At 43.9% G+C, this 19,966-nt stretch overlaps 1 protein-coding gene across 1 annotated transcript in view; it reads right to left on the reverse strand.

Moving 5' to 3' along the window:
• Window positions 1-18,677, reverse strand: part of MYOZ3 (myozenin 3) — a 32,218-nt gene extending 13,541 nt beyond the window's left edge. The window contains exons 1-3 of the mRNA XM_020809977.3: window positions 18,450-18,677; window positions 8,633-8,725; window positions 8,059-8,213 (exon numbers count right to left, since the gene is read on the reverse strand). Coding sequence (XP_020665636.3) covers window positions 8,059-8,213; window positions 8,633-8,717 — 240 coding nt within the window. The 5' untranslated portion in view covers window positions 8,718-8,725; window positions 18,450-18,677. The remainder of the gene's footprint in view (window positions 1-8,058; window positions 8,214-8,632; window positions 8,726-18,449) is intronic.
• Between the last annotated feature and the right edge of the window lie 1,289 nt (window positions 18,678-19,966).

Below are 19,966 nucleotides of genomic sequence, written 5' to 3' on the forward strand. Positions count from 1 at the left end.
TTCATGCTCTGGAGAGGACACTCCTCGATTCAGAGCATGTTACCATAGTCTCTCGAGACTGAAGGATGCCTATGATGAGCGCAGGAGTGCAGCCCCTAGAAGATTCTAGGTTGGGGAAGTCAATGCAACCTCCTGGGTTAGAGATTTCTCACTTCTGGCTTGTTTTGTTTTGTTTTGTTTTGTTTTGTTTTGTTTTGTTTTGTTTTGTTTTGTTTTGTTTTGTTTTGTTTTGTTTTGTTTTGTTTTGTTTTGTTTTGTTTTGTTTTGTTTTGTTTTGTTTTGTTTTGTTTTGTTTTGGTTGGTTGGTTGGTTGGTTGGTTGGTTGGTTTAAATTTAATATACCACACCCATTACAGCCGCAGCACTACTCTGGACAGTTCACATAAAAATACAGAATTGAATAGTTCGTATGATAAAACCATGAGTGATCTAACTATTTACTGTAAAAACACAGAGCATCAAAGCATTAATAAAACTGCATAAAACAGAAAAAATGACTAAAATATAGATAACAAATGAGTGGAAAAGTAAGAGTACCTCAGCTCAACTAAGGTCACAGTGGAAGGCCTCCCTGAAAAGCCATACTTCAGTTGCCTTTTAAATGTTGACAAGGAAGAGGCCAGGCGACATTGACTGGATCACAAGTAGCTCCATGCTGCAAATATGTCTTTGTCCATGCAATGTATAACCATGCTCACTCTTGGCTGCCTCATGAAACTCAGAGGGAAGATGACCTGAAGGCAAAGAGGCCTTGACTTCATCTTCCAACTGGTGTAATAAAAAGCAGACATGGCTCTTGGCTTCTGCTCCTTGTGTTATCACTCTAATTCTAAAAGGATGTACAATAGCTGCTAGGACTTTAAATTCTAAAGCTCTTTGGCAATAATCTCAAAAACAGTTTGGGACCAGGATATTTGAAGGAGTGGTTCTCTGAGGTGAAATTGTCTAGACCAGTGGTTCTTAATCTTTTTGAAAGAAACGCCCCCTTGAGCCATTGAGGAAGTTATCATTGCCCCCCTCCCCGCGGTGATGATATCTTATTTATTTATTTATTTATTTATTTATTTATTTATTTATTTATTTATTTATTCATTCATTCATTCATTCATTCATTCATTCATTCATTCATTCATTCATTCATTTATGACACTTAAATCCAATGACCCCTGAAAACAAAATTCAATTGCAAGAAAATGAAATGCCCCCCAAAAGTAACATTTTATGATTTAGTTGCAAGTGAATTTTAAGACGCAAAAAGAAATATTAAAAGGGCATAAAACAAACCGCAATGCAGGAACTAAAAATTTCAAGATAAAAACTCTGAAACTAAATTAAGATTGGAGGAAAATATATATTCATGCACACTGTAAAAAGGCTGCAGCCATCTTCACAGGTTTGGCTTGCTCCAGCGCCCTCCTACCGCCCCCTTCTGCTCCAGCACCCCCACGCTGCCCCTTTTCATTCTACTGCCCCCCTGAAAAATGAAATCTCCCCCTGGGGGGCATTATCGCCCACGTTAAGAACCACTGGTCTAGACTCTGTTGTCATTAGTAGAAGCTTTACTCCACATTCCATTGCTGTCAGAAGTTTAAGTGGGTGATACACATGGCAGATCCTTTTCAGTTGCAGCAGCAAGTGCAGAACACCCCTTTTAAAAAGGGCCAGTTGTAGTAGCCGCTGGTGCCCACTGTGGTTTGTGCCACAGAAAGCACCATAATCAATGGTGGGGAACTGGGGGGGGAAGGGGTATGTGTACACACACTGGGCAGCTCACCTCTGCCTTGTTTGTTTCTTCTCACAAACATAAACACGCATAGAAGCAGGCAGGCAGGCAGGCATACATGCACATAAAGGCCTTCTGCCTCTAATAAGGAGGCTGAGGCCGAGGTGAGCTGCCCAGGGGTAGCCTGAGCTTGCGGTGGGGCAGCACTGCCCAACTGGCCTCCCTCCTCGATGCCATAATGGTTAGAGCCATTTTGTTTCCCTTCACCTGAAGCTTGCTTTTGTTTCTCTCCCTCATTTCATGTCATGCTTGTTTTTATATCATCACTGACACTGTGTTACATTTAACATTCTAGTTGCTGCCTGTGACAAACCCAGACCTACTAGGATATGCCACAGTTTCACTAAGCTGCCACCAACCATTCCCTATAAGAAGTCACACAGACCAGGGATGGATTTTTAACAAATAAAGGAATAAGGTTTATTCAAATAACACGCAGGGAAAATAAACTGATCAAGTGAATAAGATACAGTAACGTGGCTTAGTCTCAATCATACATACACACAGTTTGGTTCACACAGAACACTTAACTTGAAGCACAGACCCTGAACCTATCAGTTCTGGCTAACCATACAGACACCTGAACCTATCAGGTTGGTACTGACTGACACACAGTAGTACCCTGTCTGACACACAGACTCCCACTCAAGCTTCTTCTCTCAGCTCTTCTCCAGCTTCTTCCAGCTTCTAAACTTCTCCACACAGGATCCCCATCTATATACAATACAGCCCCTCCTCCTGATGTCCCGCCTTCCACTCCCCATAGGATGGAACTTTCCCTCCAAACCCATGACAGACAGGTAACATCAGTGCTGTATGTAACACCTCCCCTCTTTATAAGTTGTTTTGTAGGGGGAAAGCTAAAGTGCTTTTCTCCAAAATACAACCTGGATAAAACACACAAAACCAGTTATACATACAATATCATACTTACTTATACTTACACTCTAAGTTAACCATATCAATTAGGCATTTAAACAATAACATTTACAATACATCAAGTTACCTTTATTCATACAAACCAATCATGTTTTTAATACACAAGTACATTTAACCTTTTGTCACCAAAATATATACATAGTCCATGTTTCTTTCGCCGTCTTCATTCTTCGGGTCTTCTTGACAAGGCGTCAGTAACACAGTTCACTGACCCTCTGACCACCTTCACTTCAAAGTCATAGTCTTGCAGGTTTAAAGCCCACCTCATAAGTTTACTATTGTGGGTTTTCATTGTCTTTAACCATTGCAGTGGTGAATGGTCAGTGCACAGAATAAAATGTCTTCCCCAGATGTAAGGCTTGGCCTTCTGGATCGCGTAGACTATGGCCAGGCACTCCTTCTCCACGGTTGCCAAATGTCTCTCCCCTTTCTGGAGTTTCCTACTCAGGTAGGACACTGGATGCTGGTCACCATTTTCATCCTCCTGGCAAAGAACTGCTCCTACCCCGCTGTTAGACGCATCGGTGTATATGATGAACTCCCGGTCGAAGTCTGGAGCACGCAGCACTGGATAGTTGATGAGGGCCTCCTTCAACCTCTGGAACGCCTCCTCACAGTCGCTGGTCCACGGGATGCGGTCATCAGTCTTCTTCCTCGTCAGATCGGTCAGCGGAGCCGCAATCTCGCTAAACCTCGGGATGAACTTTCTGTAGTAGCCCACCAACCCAAGAAATGATTTGACTTTTCTCTTGGTGTTGGGTCTAGGCCAATCACGAACTGCTTCTATCTTAGCCTCTAGGGGTTTTATCACTCCTCCCCCTACTATGTGACCCAAGTATTTTATTTCTGGGCTACCCAGCTGACACTTGCTCTCTTTGCAGAGCCTAGGCCAAAGCACTTCCTCCCCTGGGTCAAAGTGCCTCTCTCTAGCTTTGTGGTCATACCATGTTTTCTGTCTGACTTTCTGAGCTTGCAGGTTTTCTGCTGCTAGCTCTAGGTTTCTCTTTAGGTCATTCATCAAGGTGTGTATGTATGTCACAACGTCTTGTGGGTCATCCTGGGTGATCTGCTCCCAATTTTGTTTGATCAAATCAAGGTGCCCTTTCACCCTTCTCCCAAATAAAAGTTCAAACGGACTGAACCCGGTACTGGCTTGTGGCACTGATCGATAAGCAAACAAAAGGGATTGCAGCTTCTGGTCCCAATTGTTTGGATTCTCTGCCAAGTAAGCCCTAATCATGCGCATTAGAGTCCCATTGAACTTCTCAGTTAACCCATTACTTTCAGGGTGATAGGCAGTGGTTTCCTTGTGTTTAATTCCACAGATTTGCCATAACCGTTTCATGAGCTTCGATGTGAACGATGCGCCCAAATCTGTGATTATTTCTGAGGCAAATCCCATCCTGGACATATACCCCACCAAGGCATCTGCCACTGTGTTAGTTTCAATGTTAGTCAAGGGTATGGCTTCAGGGTACCTCGTGGCATGGTCCACAATGGTGAGAATGAACCTGTTCCCCCTCTTTGTGGCCTTGGGCAAAGGTCCCACAATATCCACCCCTATGCATTTGAACGGAGTGTCAATCACAGGCAAAGGGCACAACTTTGCTTTGGTCCTGTTGCGGTTATTCCCCTGCCTTTGACACACATCACATTGTTTGCAGAATTCTTTGATTTGCTTCCCTATTTCAGGCCAGTAAAAATTCTGTGTGATTCTCTGCTGTGTTTTGTTCACCCCTAAGTGCGCAGCAAACAGGTCAGAGTGCCCCCTTTGTAAGATCATGGGGCGATACTTTTCAGGTACCACTAGCTGACTTCTGATCCCATCTCTCCCTTTTGAGATATTCCTCAGGGTCTCTCTATATAAAATTCCCTTTCTCTCACAAAATCTCACTGGGGTCTCAGGTGTTAGCTGGGCGTCTGTCACCTGTTCAAAACACTTTTGGAGAGTGGCGTCTGCCTTTTGCTCTTGGCCAAATCGGCTGTCTGTGGTTAAGGTTTCCACCACAGCTTTGGAACTCCCCCCACCTGCTTCCGTCTCGGGCTCATCATTACCCCCCTGAACTGTCCCCGTGGTGGCTTGTGAACGTGTAATCACTAGCACCCGTTTCACATGTTCAGCCAGGTCATTTCCCACGAGCACGGCTGCTGGCAGAGTCGATGAAATCGCTAGCCGCCAAACTCCCCTCCAGCCTTGAAAGTTCATAGGTACCTCAGCTACTGGCAGCGAGATCACCTGTCCCTCAATCCCTGCCACCTTTATGCTCTCATTTGGGATTACATACTCCCTAGGAATAATATCTGGATGGCACAGGGTCACCTGGGAACAAGTATCCCTTAACCCCCGATACTGATGGTCAAGTATTCCTACGTCCACCCCTGCTGTTTCAAACAACTGAGAATCTGTTCTCACAAGTAAGCAGCGCTTGACCTCCACAAGAGGACCATTTTCCTCAGCCTGCTCAGCAGATGTCACTGTTCCAGATTGAGTAGCCATGGCAACAGGCTCCCTCAGTGACAAGGAGCTTTGCTCTTTCTGGACACAGAACACAGCTTTTGGCTTGGTTCCACTCGAATCATGAGGCACAATTCCTTTTAGCTGCTTTAATTTCTCACACTCTGAGATTAGATGGCCCTTTCCCTGACAGAAATAACATTTTCTGCTATATTTTGAGTCTTTCTCATCTTGTTTTGGTTTTCCCTCCAAAATCTGAGGTCTTGGTTTCATGTCTGAGGGCTTCCCTTCACCATGGGCCCCTCCCCCTTGCTGGTTTTTCCCTGGTCCCTGAGAGTACTTGCTGTAGGTTTCTTTGGGTTTACCTATCGATTTCCCCTCAGCACCTAAGGGCTTTCTTATTTGGGAAATAAAATCTGCGATCTCGGCCGCTTCCGCCACAGATTTCGGTTTCCTTTCCCTCACCTGGAACTTCAGTTCCCCATGCAGGACTGAATAGAACTGTTCCAGCGCTATCAAGTCTTTGAGCTGCTGAAAGGTCTCTGTCCCCTCCTGAGATAGCCATTTCTCTAGCAGCCTCACCAATTGGGCCCCCACTTGGGTAAAAGTCTGCTCTGGTTTCTTGGTGAGTGACCTGAATCTTTGCCTCAGCTGTTCCGCATTTATCCCATGTCTGGCAAACACCAGTTTTTTAAACTCAGAGAAGTCTTTTAGCAGCTCCTCTGGCATCTCTGCATAGACTTCTGCCAGGCTGCCACTGATTAAAGATCGCATTATGGTCATCTTCTCAGTTTCCCTTACTGAGAAGTCCACAAACGCTCTTTCCACGAGGGAAAAGAACACCTCAGGGCAATCTCCCTTGTGGTACACAGGGAATTTCTTCAGGTCAGTTTTAGACAATTGGCCCCCCTCAGAATCCCTATTGTTATTATTGTTCTGATTCATCAGTTCCAATCTTCTTAACTCAAACGCCATCCTTTCCTTTTCCAGAGCAATTTTCTCTCTCTCTAATCTTTCTTCTTTTTCCATTCTCTCTATTTCAAATTGCCTTTGTTTCTCTCTTTCCCTTTGCTCCATTTCAAATTGCCTTTCCCTTTCCTCCCTTCTTTCTCTCTCTAATCTTTCCTCCATTTCCCTCACCCTCAGTTCATGCTGTTGGGCTAGGAGTATTTTCCTGAGTTCTGGGTTCTGTTCTCCCGTGCTGTCATCCTGCACTGAGCCAAATTCATCCTCAGAACCTTGGTCTACCTGGGGTTCCCTCGCTTCACCCATTTCTGCCATTTGGCTTCGAGTCAAGGGCATAATCCCCCCCCAGAACAGGCTGCTTTCAAAAGTCAAGCCTCAAAATAAAACGACCACTTTTTTTTTCTTCTCTTTTGCCTCAGAACCAGCTTTCTATAGATTGCTGCTGTTCTTCAGCACTAACTTGCAACTGTAGCCAGCCAGAGTCCACCCCCCTCTGCTAGGCCTCTCAGCAGACAGGCTAGATCACTGCTACTTCACACAGTTTTGCCTCAGCTTTTTTCCCCGCCAAAACAGGTTGCCTCAGAGCTCCCTAATCTAGTCCCCAGTTGGCACGTTCTTCCACTAGCGCACCTCCCCGTGAGGTACGCCTAGAAGATTACCTACGCGCCCTCAGATTGTCCCTGACTAGACCCCCCTTGCTCTGGGCACACTTGCCAAGGCTTTGCTGGACCACTGGACAACTGGACCAGTCGTATCCCACACGCTGGACACCAATCAATGTGACAAACCCAGACCTACTGGGATATGCCACAGTTTCACTAAGCTGCCACCAACCATTCCCTATAAGAAGTCACACAGACCAGGGATGGATTTTTAACAAATAAAGGAATAAGGTTTATTCAAATAACACGCAGGGAAAATAAACTGATCAAGTGAATAAGATACAGTAACGTGGCTTAGTCTCAATCATACATACACACAGTTTGGTTCACACAGAACACTTAACTTGAAGCACAGACCCTGAACCTATCAGTTCTGGCTAACCATACAGACACCTGAACCTATCAGGTTGGTACTGACTGACACACAGTAGTACCCTGTCTGACACACAGACTCCCACTCAAGCTTCTTCTCTCAGCTCTTCTCCAGCTTCTTCCAGCTTCTAAACTTCTCCACACAGGATCCCCATATATATACAGTACAGCCCCTCCTCCTGATGTCCCGCCTTCCACTCCCCATAGGATGGAACTTTCCCTCCAAACCCATGACAGACAGGTAACATCAGTGCTGTATGTAACACTGCCTTAGAAGGTTCTTGGGATAGAAGAAGCAGTGGTCTCCAACCTTGGGCCGCCAGATGTTCTTGGACTTCAACTCCCAGAAATCCTAGCCAGCAGAGGTGGTGATGAAGGCCTCTGGGAGTTGTAGTTCAAGAACATCTGGAGGCCCAAGGTTGGGAACCCCTGATATAAAGGATAGGGAGGCACACATTCAGTAGAGAGGAAGGGAACTGAAACTGGAAAGAAGGAATGGCCAAGGGATGACAAAGTGGTTTAAGAGGGTTTATTGCCTACAAACCACCCTAGAAGCTTTGCTGGGGAGTTTCAATCTCTCAGACGTAGAAAAGGTGCAGCCTTTTCCTAATCCAGTTGAGATCCAGATACTTCGGCCTAGATCTCCCATCAGGCCCATACAACATACGGCCAGTGGCAAGGGATTCTGGGAGTTGTAATACAAAACATCTGGAAAGCCAAAGCTTATCCACTCCTAGATGAGACTATGCCCTTAGGGGTGAAAATGGAGCAGAGAACCTACTGCCTATCTTGCCCACTGCTGTTGCTACTGGCTCATATAGGGATTGTTCTTGCAGGAACTTTCTGCCTCCCTTTCCCATTGGGATAAAACCAGGACTCACCAAATGGTAGCCCACAGGAGGCTCCAGCACAAATCGCTGCACCCTTTTCTGCCTCTTCTGGTACAGCCTAGAACCCCTGTTTATTGGCAGGGAGAGCTCTTCCACCATCAGATCCTGAGGGACACTGACCTTCTTTCCCAAGTCTAGCTGTGGACCTGAAAAAACACATATATATATAAATACAAGAGGCTGTAGAAGAGCCAGGATAGAATAAGTAACAGCATATCTACTCAGAAGTCTCACTGAGTCATTATAAACAGACATCCTGTAAAAGGGAAAAGATTACTGTTGTGTAGTGCCTCCACAAGTTTTAGATTAACTTACTATTCTTTGGTGATTGTTCATTGGGACACAAACATGGGCTTCACTGACAAGTCTAATTGCTCAGGCACAGACCTTTGCAGGAACTGGATTGCTGTGGAGGGAAAATGTTTACCACATTCTAATTGTGAGGCTGACACCTTTACTAGTTTGATCTTTAGGTTCTCCAGATGGTTCTTCCTGGACTGCATAATATCCCATTGGTTACAATTTGACTCAGCATAGAAGACTACGGCAGCCAAGGTTGACCTACCATCTTCTTCCACAATCTGTTTCACTATGGCATGGACGGGTGTGTGCTGCTCCTTCCTGAGATCCAGCTGTGGAACAGGAAACATGTTTTCAGCTGTAAAGGAAAGGAAAAGTTGATTAGTCTTTGTTTGCACATTTGTTAAAGTTTCTGTTACTGCTCCTACTTTGGTATCCAATAGTAGGATGTACTTGCAAACTAAGTTTGCACCAGAATCTTCATTGGGCTCCTCTTTTCTTTTGGAATGTTTAATTTGGAAGAGTACCACAGGTTCCAAGACAAAATGCTGTGCAGTAAGAGAAAATCTAAAATGAATACTATCTAAACAGGCTTTCTAAACTGTAAGAATGCACAGAAAGTAATGGCAATAACTCTTGGGAGGCAGCCATACCCATTCATTCTATTTGTTCACTACCATTCCATGAACTGTTTATCCATCAAATGTGGGCCAACAACTCCCAAAGAACAGTATCTGAAACCCTGGATCAACTGCACAGCGCTCTTGGGAAAAAACTAAAAAGGAAGATGTGTATGGCAGTACGCTTCAAGGAAACAAAGAGGAACCAGTTCTTTTCATGAAGTAAAGAGAGTATCACAGCTTGAAAAAGTTACCTTTTGGGATGATAATTCTTTCTAATTTCCAGTGGCAGTCATATGGTGGGAGTTGAAATACCCAAAAATATATTTTCCAGGCTGTGGAAAATATAAATTCAAAGGAACCAGGCTAATGCTCAAGGTACGCAAGGACAGGCACTTGTCAGAGTCCACAGACATCTGTAAGTATCTTATAGCTGCCATTCAAGCCACTGGTCCATAGAGTTCAAGATTATCTCCTCTGACTAGTAGTACCTGTCCAGGTTAGAGCAGTTGTGAAAGACCTGGAGAAATCAAAGACTGAAACTGATAATTTCTGCATGCTATAACGTTGACTGTAACCCCAGCAATATGGCAAAAGGATAGGTTGCTTTACTATATCTGTAGTTCTTTGAGTGGTCTGTTATGAACTCACACAACTGAGTCTTCAGCTTGTGCAGAGCTATGTCCAGAATCTTTTACAACTGAGTACCTAGCTTCAGGCAGGAATTCCACCCTCACCCTCTGACTCTACATGCCTAGGGATCCCCCAGTGGCTTTCTCCTCGGTTTCATCCTCACCACTGATGGGAAAAATGGTTTTCAGCAGAACAGGCTATACAGAGGTGAGAGGATTGTGTGAATTTGCAGATGGCTGTTCAAAGAACTACTAGTAGAGGTAAGTGACTCTGAATCATACAAATGTGTGATTGACTAACTCACTCACTGGAGGCAGACACACATCAATGCCAGAAGAGATGATAGAATGGCATGATCAAAAGATGTATCTGCCTGAACATGAACACAATCTATTGTGAGTAAAAAATGTGAGTGTGTGAGAGACCATGTGGCTGCTTTGTACATGTCAAGCAAGGGGACCCTTTCCAGAAATGTCATGAAGAAGGCCAGTAATCTGCTAGAATGACTGCAAGTACTGGTGGGGACAGATAACAAGTTAGCTGATAGGCAGCCGTGATAGTAGTAGTGACCCATTTTGCAATACATGGAGCAGACACAGGATCATTCCTCTCAGTGCCCCATAAAAAGTCTTGGTGATATGCAGAAGGGTTTTGTTCTGGCAAAGTAAAAGGCTACAGCACGATGAACCTCCAGAGAATGAATAACACTTCTAAAGGTGTAAAACAGTTTGTAAAAAAAAAAGTAGGCAGCCTAATGTGCTGACTAATATGAAACTGAGAAACCACTTTAGGAAGGAAAGTATTATCAAGTGTGAAAAGAACCTTGTCTCTAGGGAATAGAAAAAGGGGGGCATCTCATCTCATAGAGTTCCCTGGTTGTATGAGTGAATGTGACTGGTACCAAAAAAAGTCAGATGGAGAAAAAGAAGATGAAGACCTACAGTAAACATGAATTCAAATACTGTAGATATAACCTGGGTAAGAGTAGAGGTGTGTGCATTTGTGTCTATGGACAGCAGCTCCATGAATTCTCCAGATAGACTCCCTGTATTGTGGGCAATGCTGCAAGCTGTAGTCCAAAAGCACAAACATGCTCCCCTTTAGAGAGGACAGAATGGAAAGATACCCAAAGGCATCGGGGGTCACCTGAAATAAATTTTTAATCAGTAGGTGAAAACACATAGCTTCCCTGCCCAACAATAGAGAAGGGGGTCTCCCAGAGAGCACAGTGCAATGCTTGATTGTGAACAAAACCTGGGGTACTTGCTTGCCAGTGCAAACCAATCCAACGCTGGAACAAACCAGAAGGAAAGCAACACTGGTTGACCTAGTTCATATTCATGTGTTTGCCTGTGCTCTGTCTGGAATAGTTAGCTACCTCATTGGCATCACTGGCCACATCAATTGCAAACAGAAATACCTGCTTGACAATACACCATTCCCAAAATAGTCTGGTAAATTGAAGGACCTCTAGATAATGTATTCCATACTGGTTTTTAATACAAAACATGGTGATCGTGACATCTGTAGGTACTTGAACCACTAATCCTTTGTCAAAAACTTCAAAGGCTTGTAGCTCTTTGAAGACCACAAAGAGCTCCAGTCTATTGATGTGAGAGTGGCATTCTGTATCAGACCGTGGTGGATAAATCTGCTGGTTGTGACACTGCAATGCTGAACCTATCAAGGACACATCTGTAGTCAGCATTACTGTTGAAGAAGGAATTTTGAAAGGCAGGCCTGTGCATACGTTGGCATCCCTTTTCTATTTTAGGACATCATAGTAGAACTACTTTGGATAAGGTAAGTTACTTTGTGTAGGAATCTAGATAATCATTGCAATGAGCCATTTCCCAGGACTGTAGAGCCTGCATCTGAAGATGATTTATTAGAATGACTGACTTCATCAAGGTCTTAAGCCTGAGATGTTGCTAAATGATAAGTATTGAAGAAAATGGATTTCAGGAGACTTGATGCACCAAAATGTTCCATTATTCTTGCTTGTCATGTGGCAGGAATGTCCAGGCTACCCAGAATTGAGAATTGCAGCTACATATTGCAATAAAACAATGATTAGAGCAATTGGCACAAAACACCTGGAATTTCAGATTTTTCGATATGCTGAGAGACTACTACAAACAACCAAGCACTGATATCCAGAAGAATTACAAGGCTCATTACTCAAAGGTAGGCTGCTACTAGCAACATTTACTTCTTAAAGATTCTGGGCATAATGGCAAATCCAAAACGAAGGACCTTGAACTGGAAGACCATGGCATTGAAGGCAAAATGAAGGTAAAGATTGTGAGACAGTTTGGTGGCAGTGTAGAAATATGTGTCTTTCAGACCTTTTATACTTTCTAGGAAGGAGGGAAGGAAGGATCAGAAGAATAGGATCGTCTACATGGAAACGTTCATTCATCATGTGCCACCAAGTCAATTCTGGCTTAACAGTGACATTTTTTCAGGGTTTTCCAGGTAGTGAGTACTCAGAAGTGTTTACCATTAGACTTAGTATAAGCTTAAGGTTGATGCCAGCCTGACTTCAGTTGTTTACAAGGTTGAAAGCACTGGCAAAAGAGGGAAGTGAACCAGTGTCTAAGAAGTGCATCAAATCCTGCTGAAAACTGGATGGACAATGGGAAAGCTGGCATCTTCCTTTCTTACAGTAGTAATTTAGCCATTCTGAATATTTAGTTTGTGAAAGACTGAATGTCTTCAGAAAGAGAAAGGGGTGGTATCTCCAGTACATGGACCAGGGTGACTGGAGGTAAGAGATACACCATTGTTGACAACAAGCCATCTGTGATGGAAGCTAAATCACGATCATCCATGCTGACATATGTTTCAGTGATCAATGCAGGCATCAACCTCTTCAATTGTTGGCTGTGATACTGAGAGCAGGGTATAATTGCCTGAGACTAAAGAGATTGATATCAAACGAATAGGCATTGATGATGGAACCAAAGGAGCAAACAAAATTGCATAGAAGGAATGGAATTAGATAAGCTGGTAACACTGCTGCAAAGGCTATGGGTGTGATGGAACAACTGATGACAGCAAAGTCAATGTTGTGGCAAAGTCAGTGTTGTAGACATGGGACAAACTGATTGGTGGTGTTGCCAAAGGTTGACAACACTAAGTGTTCCTGGAGGAGAGCAACATCTTAATGCTTTGGCAACAGAGGATGATTCTAATTGATCAGAGCATTTCAACACTGAAAGGCAGTAGCCTCAGAAATCTCTTTGGGAAGAAGGAGAGGGATGAGCAGGCATAATGTTGCAGTTAATATTGGTATGGAGAGCTATAGTAACAAAAAGGTACATGTTAAGTACCACAGTAAGCATAATCCCTCCATGGTGATTGGTTGTACAAAAGAAATCTGGAATGATGAGGTGAGTGAGACCAACCACGATAGTACCAAGCGAGCGATCAACTGGAGTGTTCAGACCTTGGCAAGTATTCCTCCTAGCCCAATCATGGGACTGACATGAGAGAGGAATGTGTTACACTGTGATGGAATGAGCTGCACCTCAAAGCAAGGTCCTACACAGACCACTTCAGCTGAAGACAGTTTCTGCGCCCTATGCTGGAAAGAGGTCTGAGAGTGGCATTTTGGTCTTTTCCAGGGAAGATTGGGTGCCGTTGCTTCTGAAAGTTTGTCAGCTGTGAATGATTCTGGATGTTGCTCTGGGCAAATGCAAAAGCCATTTGGCAACTCACAGGGGTCCTGAAGAACAACAGCAAGGTGTTCAGTGAACTGACCTCAGCTATTTGCACAAGCTGCAAATAAGGGATAATTGACAGACAGACAGAAACCTTTATTGGCATACTGTACAAAATTAAAACACACTAAGATGCAGATAAAACATTCAGCAGATAACATGTGGCAGGGAACAGCCAAATAACATCGTTAGGGCTCAGCATTCTGCAATAGCACAATGAGTTGCCTCTGCATGATGGAGTAGATGCACCTGGCTGTTGTCAGGGTAAGTTCCTAAATAGTGCCACCTATCCTTATACAAGATATAGTAAAACAACATATGCTTCAAGGATTCAACCAGTCCTTGACCGCAAGGGCAGATTCTCAGTTCTGTTGGTAAACCCATGTATCTGCCCTGTGCTAAGTTCAAAGTACAATATTGCACCTAGCAAGGGTGAATGCCCAGCAGTCTTGGGGATGCTCTAAGAGATAGAGGTAATTAGATCTTCTGCCATGGGAGAGGGGCAACTGAAAATATACTGTAGTGGGGAACAGATCCTTTGTGCAGAGCTATGCAGGGTTTGCCCCTCAATATCCAGAACTCTATTTTTGATTGTACGGAATACCTGGGATAGGATCATTGAACCCAGCAGATCTGGTGGGTCCTGATTTTCTTGAGAAATGGGGCCAACCCTTTTGGAAGTACACTGTCAGAAAGCAGCACTTGGAATAGGATGTCCTGGGCTGAGAAGAAATAGGTTCTAACCTGGTATTTAAAGAATCGGAGCCAAGCCAGGGTCTCAATCCTGTGTTGGCCGCCTTCAAGGCGTAGGGTTGCACAGCAGGGGAGGCCAAAGGTTTTGTATAGGAACATTGATTGTATCCTTTCCACAGAGCTGTGAAATGCAGACATCCAGATGGGGACACCATAAAGAAACTGTGCTGCAGATTTGGCATTAAAAATCTGCAGTGCAGCAGAGATGTACGAGTGGCCCCATGTACGATGGAAGCATAAGATAGCCTGCTCTGAAAGCAGTATCCTATCTGTTTGTCTCATAACATACTATGTAGTCATGCTAAGTAAGTAAAAGAGCTCTCAGGCATTGCCTGTAGGCTCCACTGGCTCGGACAACTGTTGTCAACTCCTTTGTTTTTTCTCTAAGGCAATTAGCCTTCATTTGTTCCATGATCACCCACAATCCACATATAATAGAATTGAAATCTGTATAGGGACTAGTTCGGGGCAAGAATAACTACAATTTCCTCTTCTCTCTCTGCTGAGTTCTGTGTGGTTGTCTAAAGCAATAGCTCTGCTGTGGCCTTCCAGATTTGCAGGAGGCATGGCTACAGCACAGCTACCTTAACAAGATGGAAAGAAGGACTGATTAGTGATTTCCTCTTTGGTATCTGCTGACTACTCACTCTTTCCCCCCCGTTTGGTGCCCACATGCTCTAGTGTCAAGCCTGCAGTCTGCCTGCCTGCCTGCCTGCCTGCCTGCCTGCCTGGATGGATGGATGGATGGATGGATGGATGGATGGATGGATGGATGGATGGATGGATGGATGGATGGATGGATGGATGGATGAATGGATGGATGGATGGATGGATGGATGGATGGATGGATGGATGGATGGATGGATGGATGGATGGATGGATGGATGGATGGATGGATGGATGGGGTAAACAAGCAGACTAAGACATGAGGTTTGGGGAGGAGAAACTTGCAAAGGCAACCAGTTTCCCATCTGGATGGGCCTATTACCCTGCTTCTCTCACTGATGTTGTAGCCAGGTGGAATGGTTTAAACAGAATGGCTTCCATATTAGCACAAGCCATCACCTGAACCAATGTGAATGCATTTGCTGCCAAAAAAAAAGTAGAAGCCCCAGCAGTGGAGGAAAAAAAATGGCTGATTTGCTTTGACTTGTTCATCATGTAGTCAATGGAAAATAATTCAAATCTTAGCATTCCAACCCTAGAGCTTTTACTGTATTATTTGCCAACGTAGCTACTCCCTCAGTGAGTTTCATGGCTCTGTGAGGGACTAAAATCCGGATCACTCAAGTCCCAGTCCAGTGCTCTGATCCACTATATTCCTGTGGCTTGTATCTCCAGGCAACAGTATTTGTCCGTAGGGAACAAATGATTTGTGCTGATGCTTGATTGTAAGCAAACAAATGCCATAACAGAAAACAAGGTGGAGATCCAACCTCTTCTGTTCTTAGCCTCCATGGGGACTGTGTTCCTCCCCTGTGGCAGAAGCGATATATCCCTAAACTGGCAGTATCTATTTTAAGTAACTGACCCAGGAGCATTGGGACATGTAACCCTGATCCTTGGAGCGTGAAGGATGCAGGCAAGGATTTTTGAGATGATGATCTCATACAGGTTGGAAGCAGGCAGGCATGCTTAATCCAGAGATCACACTTACCCAAAGGGCACAGGGTTAAGCTTGTTCCTGCATGCACAAAAATTCCAGGTCTTCAACATAATTATGTTGATTTTTGCTTCATATGCTACAAGGTGTCACTTGTCTAGACATCAACTTCCATCCTATTCCCTTGCAAGCCTGCCACTTGCACCAAATGAGGTATCCCATGCACAACAATGCCTGCTGTTGCTGTATGGTGGTACTAGGGGAGATCACTGAAAATTCACTCTGTGCCTGGTTTATCTGGTGCTATTTGTGCCACACATGTCAGAATTCAGATGTGCAGTCACCCAGGCTGCTATAGATGAGGTTTTTGTTTTGTTATAATTTTGTTGTAGCTCCAGGGGTCAGGAATTTGATTTCCCATTGGCCTTGAAGGAGAACAGCCAGCCTATGCAGCCCTTGGCTACCAGCACAGCCCCGGAGTGCCCATGGAAGAAGGGAAACTTGAGTATGCTAAACCTAGCAAAACTTGGCAATGGCCACTGTAAGTCAAAATCAGCTTGATGGCACATAGTTATTTTGCTATACAGTAATTGCCCCCTGAAACTCTTCTGGCCCCCAGTTCTCTTTTGAGTGCATGTCTTTCCCAACCTAATTAATTTTCATGTGGCCTCTATCATATATGAGCCTTTTTTGTTGCTCCCAGCCAAAAACAAATTAAGGAACTAAAATATTCTGATTCAGCTTACATCAGCTCACATCTAAGTGTCATTTTGACACACTGACCATTTTTACAGAGGAAAGGTCAAACAACCTCTGAGGCAACCTTTCAATCTTTTTAGAGGTGAATGGATCAGTGCAGTTGTGTTTCCTGCTGCATTACTTTAAAAAAATCTCAAGTTCTTTCCACTGAATTTCTGAAGACATTTATTAATTTTGGCAAGGTCTTCTCTCACAAACCAAATATTTGCCCATCCCAAAATCTGGCATCTAAATCATGGTACTGTATCCCCACCCCCACCCCAAAAGAAATGGACCCAGGGATTTGAACTAGAGCCATTTCTGTCTAAACTGATAGATGGGCAATGCTGGTCCGACCAAAGAATCTCGTCTCCTCTTGGTAGTTCCCAGTTCTGGAGTATATAATTTCCTTCTTGCTCTTTCTAATTTTAAATGACAAGTCTGTTCCTGGGCTGTAGGGCACTTGCAATTTGTGACCATAATTCAACAACAGTCAGGGAGTTCTTTGGCAAATTTCAATGGAACTGCCCTCCACAGGAATGTCTTGAGCTCGCCTATCTGACTGCCACAAGGCAGCCCAATGGAGAAGTCTCCTTGGTATCTGAGGAGACGGTTGGAAACTGGAAAACTAATTAGTACAAAGCTGAGGGAGCTAATGTTACAGAGCCATCAGAGCCATGCATTTTAAACAATCCCCAGCTTGCTTCTGCTCTTGCCCTGTGTGTGTGTGTGTGTGTGTGCGCGCGCGCGCGAGCGCGTGTGTGCGCGCGCATGTGTGCATGTGCGTGTGTGTGTGTGTGCATGCGTGTGTGTGTGTGTGTGCGTTTGGGAGTGACTAATGTTCTTCCAGGGCATCCCAAGTAATGTGAAGACAAACAACTAGAAAAATGGCACACCCTTATATAGAATTTTTGTGCCAGAAGTGTTTTTTGTTTTTTTGTTTTTTTGGGTGGAGCAAGCAAACATCTGTCAGCTCAAGCTTCTTGGGGCTACTGCTACGTTATGCCCATCCGCCCTTTGGCTGACCTAACAAATCCTATTTTTCATATTCTGCAGCTGATTTTCCATGTCAACATCCAATCATTTTGGTGACTCCGGTCTATTTTTTAAAAAAAGGACTTTCCTCTAATTTGTTCAGGTGGACCCTTGTCCAATAAAACTGAGGATGAAAGAAGACCGTATGTGTTTGCACCTATGTTTGGAAAAGAAGATCCTTCCTCCCCACCTTCCTTCTTCCTTCAATGTATGCATAGTTTAAATCGGAATTGCTCGTAGTACTCACTGACTTTTAACAGAGAAGTGTCAGTTAGTACATATGGTATGTAGGAATGAGTTGGGATGCTGGCGGCATCTGTCCTTTGGCAAATGAAATTTTCATTTGGTAAATCAAATCAAAAAGCCTAGGCAACACCTTCTCACCTACTGAGCCACTGCATGTGCCAGAATGTAACGCACAACCTACAGGTGTTCCCTTTTCTTTTGTCCCCCTCACCATTCAGGGTCATTTGCTTGTCTAGATGATCCCACCATAGCCTCTTATAACTATGGAGCTCAGTCCCTCATTCTGCATGGTCCCTTCCTGGGATTTGGGCTGATTGCCTCCCTCTTGCCCGATTTCATGTGCTTAGAGGGAAAGAGCCGTTTCGTTCACAGTGCCCTGACCATATCTGATCCTTGGCAGGGCACTGCAAGAGAAGGGTACAAACGGCCATAGAATGAGAACTGGATTTGCTAATGGCTGCCACAGATGTGCTTTCTGCTGCCAAATCCTGTTCTTTTCTTATCGCCAGCAGCTGACTGAGCCTCAACTTATTAAAGCCCCATATTTCAGCCTGACAAGGACCTCTCTTTGGACTCTAAGGTCCACCTGCTGAGCCCTCTAATCCCCTCAATTATTCACACACCATAAGCAATTAGAACGTGCCATGCTTCATCATGCACAGTCTTCAAATGTTTTCTCTCCCTTATCTCCAGTTGCCTTTGGAGCAAGAGACAAGATTTTTCCGGTACCTGCTTGAGCCTTTCCCTCAGACTCGCAAAGCCTGGTCGCGCAGTCTTGAAACGGCCAGCACTTCCCAGGTGGGGATTAGAGCCTCGCCTCGGCTTCCTCCCTCAGCACCTTTTCTCACCCAAGAGATTCTCCAGGCCGGTGCTTTCCAGCTGTCCCGAGCCTTGTCCCCCTTGCGCTTTTTTTTAAAAAACTCCTCCAGCAGAGATTCCGAGGTGCCTCATCTATGTTACATCAGACATTTATTTCTGGCTGAGGAAAGAGGTGTGGCCAAAGCTGGGTCTGCCTGAGGCACGGCTGACCGCAAAAAAGAAACACATGGACCATGTTGCTGACATTGCTTTAACACCCATTTATTGTACAGCAAGTGATTGTATTTATCCCAATGTTGCCAAAAGCCACAGCTGTTGCTCTCAGTTTCTGAAGATGACACCAGCCCAAGCCAGAATCTTTTCTAGTCAGGTCGGGAACCCTACATAAAAGACTAGGAATCCAGTATTTTAAAAAGGGTGGGTCTTTTCCACAGAGACATCCATGTATATCACTATGTATAACTAGTCAGGTAAGAGCGTGAATATTCTGACATGTCATCTCTTCTTCCCTCATATGAAAACCTTTCTTTTTTAAAATACAGAATACAGAATATATTCTTTTTTTAAAATACAGAAAACAGAATATATTCTATATTCTGTATTTTAAGAAAGGAAGGTTTTCATATGAAGGAAGAAGAGATGACATGTCAGAATGTCATCTCTTCTTTTATACACAGACACAGACACACAGAGACAGTATTTATATATATATCTATACACACACACACACACACACACACACACACACACACACACACACACACACACACACACACACACACACACACACACACATACATACATACATACATACATACATACATACATACATACATACATACATACATGTGTGTGTGTGTGTGTGTGTGTATAGATATATAGATATACTGTATATATGCGTGTTTGTGTGAGTGTGTACACACACACACACACAGAGTGCTTGTTTTAAGCTTTATGTGGTTTTAAAACAAAGAGTTTGGATGAAAAACTCTACTTTCTTGGAGTCTAGTAAAAATTGACCAATCCCAGTCAAGTAGACTGAGCTGGTCCAAAAAACGTAATGGGTTTAGCTTCCGAGTAAAAACTTTAGAGCTAGAAAACATAGAATAGAAAACTCCTAAGATGGGAGGTTCTCCTGGCTTCATGGAAGGGCCAAGACTGCATCCCTTCATATTTCTGTCCTAGACTCAGAGATAAGACCATGGTGCTAAATGCAAAGTTTGCTTTATGTATCTTGGCATGATATACTATTTTGTGACTTCTTGCAGGACCAGGATGTCAGATTTGGGCACAATGCATCAAATTACAATGACCTCCAGTGAATTATACTTTTTTTAAAATGAAACCTGGCCACTGAATTTTGAAACATCTTAAGTCAGGGCAGAGCTACAACTTGCCCACTTGTATTCTGTTTAGTACTATATAAC

This window comes from Pogona vitticeps, chromosome 2 (genome assembly GCF_051106095.1).
Source record: "Pogona vitticeps strain Pit_001003342236 chromosome 2, PviZW2.1, whole genome shotgun sequence".
Lineage (NCBI taxonomy): Eukaryota > Metazoa > Chordata > Lepidosauria > Squamata > Agamidae > Pogona > Pogona vitticeps.